General features: G+C 47.1%; 2 protein-coding genes across 3 annotated transcripts in view; one reads left to right on the top strand and one right to left on the bottom strand.

Moving 5' to 3' along the window:
- Nucleotides 1-9,966, top strand: part of afg2a (AFG2 AAA ATPase homolog A) — a 169,460-nt gene that overhangs the window by 55,454 nt on the left and 104,040 nt on the right. The window lies entirely within an intron of this gene.
- Nucleotides 1-9,966, bottom strand: part of LOC109529051 (uncharacterized) — an 18,710-nt gene that overhangs the window by 2,187 nt on the left and 6,557 nt on the right. For both annotated transcript variants that reach the window (XM_019892199.1, XM_019892200.1), the window contains 3 exons: nt 9,751-9,804; nt 9,523-9,621; nt 9,127-9,440 (listed from right to left, as the gene is read on the bottom strand). In XM_019892199.1, coding sequence (XP_019747758.1) covers nt 9,127-9,440; nt 9,523-9,621; nt 9,751-9,804 — 467 coding nt within the window. The remainder of the gene's footprint in view (nt 1-9,126; nt 9,441-9,522; nt 9,622-9,750; nt 9,805-9,966) is intronic.

Genomic DNA, 9,966 nt, shown 5'->3' with positions numbered 1-9,966 from the left:
GCCGAGGCCCCCCGTCCCCCAGCCACACCTCCTGCCCTATCTCATAGGACGGTGCCGGGCGACGACGACGGTCCGCAATCCGCCGGTTTCTGGACGCCGTGCGGGACAACGCGGCCCTGGTCTCCCTCCACACGTGATGGGCCCGCTTCAGATGGCACTGCACCGACGGAACCTCCACCTGCCCCTCCTCGGACGGGAACAGTGGCGGCTGATAGCCGTAAGCAGACATGAAGGGCGACCGGCCTGTGGCTGAAGCGACGAGGGTGTTGTGCGCATACTCCACCCAAGGCAAGTGGACGGCCCAGGACGAGGGACGGTGGAGACACACACAACGAAGAGCCGCCTCTGGCCCGTGACAAAGTCAATGGATATGTGGGACCAGGGTCGAGGGGGAACGGGTAGGAGTTGAAGCAACCCCGCCGGGGGCCGGTGCGAGGCCTTACCACAGGCGCAGGCAGAGCAGGCCTTGACGAAGTCCACGATATCCCTCCGAAGCCCCGCCCACCAAAACCGCTGGGAGACGATATGCAAAGTCCGGTTCACCCCCGGATGGCAAGCCACCTTAGACGTGTGCCCCCACTGTAACACTTCTGAACGCAGTGGTGGGGGCACAAACAGCTTTCCCGCGGGACATCCAGCCGGGACTTGGATCCCGTCTTGAGTCTCCTGGATCCTCCGCTCGATCTCCCACCTCAGTGCCCCCAGGATGCAGTGGTCCGGGAGGATGGTCCCTGGTTCCCCGTCCTGTTCCGTGGGATCGTGGATCCGGGAGAGGGCATCAGATTTAGTGTTTTTTGAACCAGGACAATATGTGAGTGTGAAATTATAACGAGTTAACAGAAGTGCCCACCGGGCCTGACATGAGTTCAGTCTTTTGGCAGTGCGTATGTATGCAAGGTTCTTGTGGTCTGTGTATACTGTAAATGGCTCCTTGGTCCCCTCGAGCCAGTGTCTCCATTCCTGTAGAGCTGCCACTACGGCCAACAGCTCCCGGTTTCCCACATCATAGTTCGACTCGGCGGGACTAAGGCGACGAGAGAAGAAGGTGCAAGGGTGCAGTCTCTGGTCAACTGGGGAACGCTGAGACAAAACCGCTCCCACTCCTGAATCCGAGGCGTCCACCTCTACGACAAAAGAACAATCAGGGTTAGGATGGCGCAGTACAGGTGGGTTCGTGAAAGCTGTCTTTAATGTCGTAAACGCCGAGTCGGCGTCTGAGTCCCATTTAAACGGAACCTTGATGGAGGTCAACCAGGTTAACGGCAGGGCCTTCTGACTATAATTGCGAATAAAACGACTGTAAAAGTTAGCAAAACCCAAAAAACGCTGCAGCTCTTTACGAGTGGTGGGTGTCGGCCATTCCACCACCGCCTTAATCTTGACGGGGTCAGCTCTCAATTGACCCCTCTCTATGACAAAGCCCAGGAACGATATAGTCTTGGCATGAAATTCCCATTTCTCGGCCTTGACAAAAAGTCTATTCTGTAACAGCCGTTGTAATATGAGCCTGACATGCTGTTTGTGTTCCTGTAAAGTCCGTGAGAAAATCAAAATGTCATCAAGATAAACAAAACAAAACACATTCAATAGGTCCCTCAGCACGTCGTTGATGAGACTGAAACACCGCAGGGGCATTTGTTAGTCCGAAAGGCATGACCAAATATTCAAAGTGGCCTAAGGGAGTCTTAAAAGCTGTCTTCCATTCATCCCCTTCCCGTATGCGAATCAGATGATACGCACTGCGTAAATCCAATTTTGAGAAAATGGTGGCCGATTGAAGGGGAGCAAATGCGGAATCTAACAGTGGAAGTGGATACTTGTTTTTAATGGTTATTTCATTGAGTCCTCGATAGTCCACACACGGCCGCAATGACTTGTCCTTCTTTTTGATAAAAAAAAAAACCCAGCACCTAACGGTGATCGTGATGGTCTGATAAGACCTGCAGCGAGCGAGTTGTTGATGTATTCCCTCAATGCCTCTTGTTCAGGATGAGAAATCTGATATAGCTGGGAGCTCGGCAGCGGGGCACCCGCTTGCAGGTCTATGGCACAGTCGTAAGGACGGTGCGGTGGCAAGGAGTGGGCGCGATCTTTTCTAAAAACCTGTTGCAAATCATGGGAGCAACCAGGTACTCCATCTAGACAAATGGTTTCAGGGGGCTCTTTACGAGAACGCACGTGCCCCCCAGCGGCGGATCGCAAACAATGCTCATCACAAAACGGGCTCCATATCTCTATTGCAGGGCGATCCCACGAAATTATTGGGTTGTGAGTTTTAAGCCACGGTAAGCCGAGAATCACTGGGACGGCTCGCGACTGCATTAAATAGAATCTCCTATGTTCGACATGATTGCCCGAGAGTTTGAGCTTAACGGGTCCCGTAATTTTCTTCACCACCGCCAAAAGACGCCCATCGAGATCATGAACCCGTTTTTCTTCGTTCAAGTCCTCGATGTCACAACCTAATTCAGTGGCTATGCTGGTATCGATGAAGCAATCATCGGCCCCCGAATCTACCAAAGCCCAGATCGGCAGAACCTGAGACGGCCCGTAAATCTCTCCCTCCAGTTCCAGTCTCTTTGAGAGGCCTGAACGAGACTCGACTATCCTCGGCTCCCGATGTTCGATGCGGGGTCGTAACTCACAGTCATCGAGAGGCGTAGGTGGTTTGGATGTCCTTGGACAAGTGGCGACCCGATGCCCTTGTTGGCCGCTGAGGAAGCAGGTTCGGTCCTGGATCCGACGCCATCTCTCCTCCGGTTCCAAGTGTTCGCCTTCCAGCTGCATTGGCTCGTCCACGGTGGCAGTATTCCGTGTCCTGGAGTGGTCCCCGGACCCCGATGTCCAAGTCGTCTCGCGGGAAGCCCCTCGGAAAGCAGCATGCCGGTACGGAAACCATCCACCTGCGCGCTCCCGGCTCCTCTCCCTAATGCGGTTGTCCAGGACCAAGGTGATGTCAATGAGCTCCTCCAAGTTGGAGCTGTTGTCGCGGGTAGCCAGTTCGTCTTTTAGTAGAGTGTTCAACCCGCGGCAAAACAGTCCACATAATGCTCGGTCACCATATCCACTTTGGGCGGCCAAAATACGAAATGTAATGGAATAGTCCGCAACCGATTGTGTTCCTTGACGGAGCTCTAGCAACCGGCCTTCGGCCTCTCTTCCTTGAACGGGATGATGGAACACCCGACGCAACGCGGCAACGAAATCGGGGAAGGAAGACCGGAGGCTCGGCTTTGCCTCGCTCACTGCCAGTGCCCATGACGCCGCCTGACCAGTCAACAAGCTCATGACATAAGCTACCTTGGAATCGTCACTGACATAAGCGGATGGTTGCTGATCAAAAACGAGTGAGCACTGATGGAGGAAGTGCCCGCATTGACCATGCTCACCTCCATAGCGGGGAGGGTGTGGCAGTATCGGTTCCCGATAACCTGTCGAGGAATGGCCGGGTATCTCCGTGGTAGCACGGGCGATTTCCGGGGTTGGCGTTCTCCGGTTTTCGACTCGCTCCAGTCGCGACCCGTAATCCTCGAACTGGTGGGCCAACATGGAGACCGCGTCACGGAGTTCTGAGATCGCCTGGCCCTGCCGACTCACCAGTTGTTCTTGGCTGGCCAGGGCGGACAAAATCTTATTAATGTCTGCGGAATCCATGGTGGCCGGAGAATTTTGTCACGTTGCGAGCGAAGCGGAAAGGAACACGCTTCATTCGCAACAAAATTGAAATATAGGATTCCCGAAACAGCAGACACCAACAAGAACTCCGTACGAAAATAATATTTATTAACAAAAACCGCACCGCCGAAAAGAGACAACAGAAAACGCTGGTCAAAACGAGTACCAGGAAAACATGCAAAAACCCAGTAACAAAAAACGCTCGCACTAAGGCAATGGAGAAAAACAAGCTCGAATACGAATTACCGTATTTTCGCCTACACCAAAAAGAGCCGACGAATCGAACTAAGTCTAATGCGAAAGGCAAAAAAACGACACACGGGCAAAGCAGTGGCACGGCAAGCAATTCTCCGGCAAGTGAGAGTCAGAAAGACAGCCCTAATAAAGCAGGTGCTTAATGACAAATAGGTAGCAGGTGTGCAGCCGGCCAGAATGCACCGCCTGCCACTTGCTGTCGAAAACGGGACATGACACTCACTTGAAGTGATGTGCTTCGACGAGAATCTAAAAGGACAGAAAATAATATATTCTCATACTCCCGTGTCAGAGAAAAAATATTTTTTTGTTCATCAAAAGTACTTCAACTTCAATTAAGATATGTTAATTTTTGCCATTTTTGTTTAACTGTTACTGATGTTATTGTGGTCCCGTGTGGTTGAGAAGGAAGTGTTGTCCATGTTCTCTAACTGGGTTGGAGCAGGAATGTTTTCCAGGGTTGAGACAAATCTGTCTTCAGTGTTGTCGAAGGTGGTTGAAGCAGAAGTGCCTTCCATGTTGTCCGATATGGATGGCGCATATGAATGGCTTGGGTTCCCAGAAGTCTCAGAGCTTGAGCCTTTGAAAAACAATACAAAAATAGTTGAATGTGGCTTTTCACCATTGCTTTCTTATATGTTCCAAATCGTCTCCTAATTTCTCAATTTTCTTTCGGCTTTCGAGGCCTAATGAGTTTTCAACCTGCACATTTTCCATCTTTCAACACCATTTTCAAATACTGTAGTATATTGTCTCTAATTCATACATAGTTGTTCATAAAGACTGAGATTTATCAGGCACCAATTAACTCTGTCTTGTGTCATAACTTGAGGACATTACCATTTTCTGTGTAAGTGAGAATAGCTTTTTCTTGATTAAGGTCAGCATTGGTTTCTTTGCTCAAATCGTCATCGCTCGTAGTTACTTCATTTGGTTGGGTTAAAAAAAGAAGAAAAAACAGACAGGACAAAATGCTTTTGTTTCAGGGCAAACGCAGAATGTTAGATGTTTTAAAAATGATATTTAAAACATATTTCACCATCAGGATTGATCTTGATTTCATTCAGTCCTTTTCCCTGCAGGTCAGACAGTTTTCCTTTCTTCATCGCCATCAACAGTTTGCTGACTTTTGCAAGCTGCAGGGTACTCTCCGGAAGTCGGTAGAATTCTCGGTGGACGTGAATGTCGTGTCCGAGAAATGTGGCAAGTTGATCCATTTCATTTTCTTTCAGGTTCAGTACTGTGGACAGAGTGGCAACTTGTTTTCGTAATCTTGTGGAGGTAAGTGCATCTGGGTATATTGCACCACATTGGTTTGCAAACTGGCGGAGGCAGTCAGAGCCTCTGTAATGGGAAAGGACACCTGGACGTGCGAACAAGTACACATCCTTTGTGTGGACTTGACAATCATTCCTCTTTTTCACAAGGAGGTCCATTGCAGTGATCATGCCAGGGGTGAGAAGAACAGGTACCATCCTTGATCTTTTGCCACGGATCTCAACTCTGTCAAAATACTTTGTAAGCTTCCTTTCAAATTCAGTGAGACACAGCATAATGTCGGGATTCAACTTTGTGCGATTTCGCATTGTGAAAGACTGGAGCTCCATTTTTGAAATTTCCCCTTGCCTCTTTCTGTTAAATAGTACAACTTGCGTCAGTCACTTTTGCAAGATTTCCAAAGGTTATATTGTTGGGTTTTTCACTCAAATCTTTCATGCACTGAGCAGACTCAGCCTCAAGGTACTTGTGCAGCAGCGAAACAGCCTGTGTAAACGGTAAAACCTGAGGTTTATTCCACTTGGCTTGTTGAAGTGTACCCAATGCAGCAGCTGAAATGGTCTCATTCCACTTTTTCTCATAGAGTGTGACGAATTGCTTGGCTGACTCTGCAACATAAAGTTGATTTGCAACGATGGCACTGCACTGCACAATGCCTGCAACTTTGGCCAAACTGTGCCCCAATTTCAAAGCCAAGGAAGGGGTTTTAAATGAGTTGCTTTCCAACTCAAAACCAGCAACAGCTCTGACTGCTTGTATGACATGGGGAAAGTTACTTGGCATAACAAGGTCTTCTGTGCTCTTCAATGGTGTTACGGCTCTGACCGTTATCAATAATCTTGCCATTTCTCAGATTTTTTGGCGAATGTATTCATTCCTTTTCTCTTGTGGTTTTCTGGCATTGTACAATGACTCGCCAAGGCTAAGAATGTATTTTTCACTCCTAACTACCAAGGAAATGTCATCATCGTTCATTTCACAGGCAATCTTCCAAACAGCTTCTCAGACTTGATTAGGTCTTGGTAAGTCTAGTTTGATCCGCTTTTGCCCAATGGAAGGCTCTACCTCAGACTTCTGAGGACAGTTTTTAACATGTCTCCAAAGAGATGCTTTTGCATATAATCCTTGACAAAACTTGCAGTGACGGTAGCCATCAGATTTTGTTGCTGTAAGGCAGGGGTCGGGAACCTTTTTGGCTGAGAGAGCCATAAACACCACATATTTTTAAATGCAATTCTGTGAGCGCCATACAATATGTTTAAAACTAAAAATACAAGTAATGTGTGCATTTTATGTAATATCAACACTTTTAAAGTACAATAAGACTCTGAATGATTTTAACAACATTGTTATGCTGATGCTAATCAATGATGAGTATTTCTTACCATTAATGTGACTTCTGGTGCTGCATGGTTTTGCTGATGGCTTTGTAGTCTGGTTGATACTTGGTGAGGTTAAGCTTCATGCAGGCATTGAGACTTCCATCCGTTAAACGTGATCGTAGGTTGGTCTTAATGTTCTTCAGATGTGAGAAAGACTGCTCACATGTATAGGTAGAGCCAAACATTGTCAGTACAGCAATACTCACACGCTGCAGTGTGTGGTATGTGACGGGAAGCGCGTTCCAAGTTTTGACAATCAGCTGGTCTGCGGGTGGAAGTTTTTTCATTTCTGCCCACTTGTGTTGGCTTGCCAACTCTGCTTGCTGTCGTTCAAGTCTTTCCAAATCTTCATTCAGTGACTTGAACTTATTCACCCACATGTTTGAGGCCTTCAGGTCAGCAGCTTGTAGCTCAAAATCTCTGACTGAGACACCGGGAATGTAACTCAGGTCTGCGCTGTCCACTGTCCACTCGTGCGGATGGGTGATGAACTTAAAAAGATGATTGCGCTCGCGAAATTCTCCAAAGCGCGATTTGAATGACTGCAGGAGATTAGATGTGAATCCTGCTAGCTGCCGAAGATCAAAATGTTGAGCAGGGTCACTTGCTGTGTATGCCTCTTTAAACTTTCCCAGTTTTTCAAAGTGTAGTAAACGACCTGTTTCAATGTCGGCGATGAAAAGTTGTAGCTTGTTTTCAAATGCAAACACTGCTTGTTGCAGGGATAAAATTGTATTTCCAATGCCTTGCATTTTCACATTGAGCTGGTTTAGATGTTCAGTCATATCCACGAGATAGTAGAACTTCAGGAGCCACTCAGTGTCAGCTAACTCGGGATGCTCGACATTTTTCATTCCAAGAAAAGTCCGGATTTCGCTCAGACAAGCCGCAAAACGGCTGAGCACCTTCCCCTTTGACAACCAACGCACGTTGCTGTGCAGAAGCAGACCAGGATAATTATTCCCAACTTCATCCAGCAGTGTTTTAAACTGACGATCATTTAAAGCTCGGGCAACAATAAAATTGACCACCCGAACTACCAGCGACATCACCTCTCCAAGCTGCTCGCCACACATCTGAGCACAAAGCGCCTCCTGATGTAGGATGCAGTGAAAACTTAGGATGTGTCTCTTTTCATGCTCACGAAGAAGTGCCACGAATCCTCTGTTTCCCCACCATGCACGGAGCACTGTCAGTGCACACCGAAACAAGTTTATCCATCGGTAGATTTTTTTCTTTAGCGAACTCAGTGAAGGACTTGAATAAATCCTCCCCTTTTGTTGTCCCTTTCATCGTCAAAACTGCAAGACTTTCCTCGTGTAGTGTGTCACCGACGACATACCTTGCAATCACGCTGAACTGGGATAAATTGCTTACGTCCGTTGACTCATCCAAGGCGAGAGAAAAAACAGGTGCCGCATTTATGTCCTTCACTTGCCTTGCCTCGATTTGATTTGACATCATGATGGTGCGGTCGTGAACAGTTCTTGCCGACAGAGGCATGTCTTTTATCCGTTTAGTTATCTTGTCCTTATCCGAAAAGTCATCAAAAAGTTCATTGGCAACATCAAGCATGAATGCTTTGGCGTACTCCCCATCCGTGAAGGGCTTTCCGTTTCTCACAATTGCGAACGCGGCAGCAAAGCTAGCCGAATTCCAGTCACCTTGTTGGGTCCAAACACAAACACAGTTGCTGCTGACTAGCTTGCACTCTTGATAGAAGCTCTTGACATGCTTTCTTCCTGCTGTCCCCCGCAGTATATTTCGATGCAAATGTCGTGTGGCGGGTGTCGAAGTGCCGCTTTATATTGGACCTTTTCATCGATGCAATTTTATCGCTGCATATTAGGCACATTGCGGAACCTGCTCTCTCCATAAAGGCAAATTCCTCTGTCCATTCCTGCTGAAAAGTACGATACTCCTCGTCTTTTTTTCTTTTAGCCATCTTCTCAAAAGGGTCTCTAAAATTAGCTGACAGCGCGATTAAAACGAGGGAAGTTTATTTCCTGATCTCACGCACATGCGCACATCGCCACTATTTTCGACAGCAAATTAGGCAACCCCACTTGAACAGTGTCTCTGCCTCATCTGCGTTGCCAAGGCAATTGATAGATGGCTAATTAGACACAATGACGTGTACGTTTGCCACTTTCCCGCTAAAATCGCCGCGAACCGGCTTTCTAGTCGCCGGCTCGCGCATGCGCAAGGGAGTCTCACGATTTTTTTTTCATCATTAAAGATTTTTCTGCGAGCCATATGCAGCCGTCAGAAGAGCCATATATGGCTCGCGAGCCATAGGTTCCCGACCCCTGCTGTAAGGGGTCTTCGACAAGCAACCATTTCGCCAGAACCACAGCTTGCCACAGTAGAATTATGCTTAAAGTTTCCCCTCTTCTTCAGAAAGCTGAACAAATTTCTTCTTTCGCGGTACCTTTTATCCAAATTTAGAGCCCGAGCAACATCAGGCTGTGAACTGTGGGCAGATTCAAGGTGTCTTGCCAGTTTAGAAAGAGCCTTTTTACAATAAAAACAATACTGCTTCTTGTTGTATTTGTTTTGTTTTGCCCCCTTTGGCAATGGTGTGACCTTGATAGCGCTGTTACTCTCTGATGCATTCCCTGATGAAGTGGCATTGCAACTTGTCACTGAAATCGAATGACTTGAAGCTATCGCTGAGGTGGTGATTTCCTCAATCTGTGCTGCATCTTTTACTGGCATGTCCTCTTTTGGGGAAACTAGAGAATCTGTGATTCTGTGCTCTGTACTGCAAATACGTTCATCTGATGAATTGCCACTTGTGTCTGGAACATAGTCCATGTCGTCATAATTCGAATATTCATCAGGAGACATCTGAATTAAAAGAAGAGAAAAAATGTATTTTATATTTAAATATGGATAGAATATCACTCCACCACAATACCACCATGCTCACCGAATCAGTCATTCTTTTCATCGGACTCAGCGTGATTTGCCTTTCTCTTTCGATAATCTCTTTCCTGGCCTGGTTTTGCAGTCGACGGCTGGCCCTTGACTGTCCATATGTATGAAATGTAAACAGTCTTCGTGTTACTTGAGATTCAACAATATTTCCTCAGACAGTAAATATGTCAAGTGAAAGAACATGCAATTCAAATGAAGCAGGAGAAAGCAGCTGTCCTACCTGCTCTGCAGTAGCTGTCTGGTGAAAGGGGACTAATCCAATGATTTTGCTGGCCTTAAAAAATAATAACAATAATAAAAAAAAAATATACAGTAAATATTCCCATCCCCGGAATTCTATGAAAAGGAATTTCCTTCACCCGGAACAAAAACCTGTGCATTAACATTTTGACTACGATATTACATGTTACCGGAACTTACGTAAGCGGAAATTCCA

The sequence above is a fragment of the Hippocampus comes genome, unplaced genomic scaffold, assembly GCF_001891065.2.
Source record: "Hippocampus comes isolate QL1 unplaced genomic scaffold, H_comes_QL1_v1.1 scaffold129, whole genome shotgun sequence".
NCBI classification, from domain to species: Eukaryota; Metazoa; Chordata; class Actinopteri; order Syngnathiformes; family Syngnathidae; genus Hippocampus; species Hippocampus comes.
This window is presented reverse-complemented; position numbering and strand designations above follow the sequence as displayed.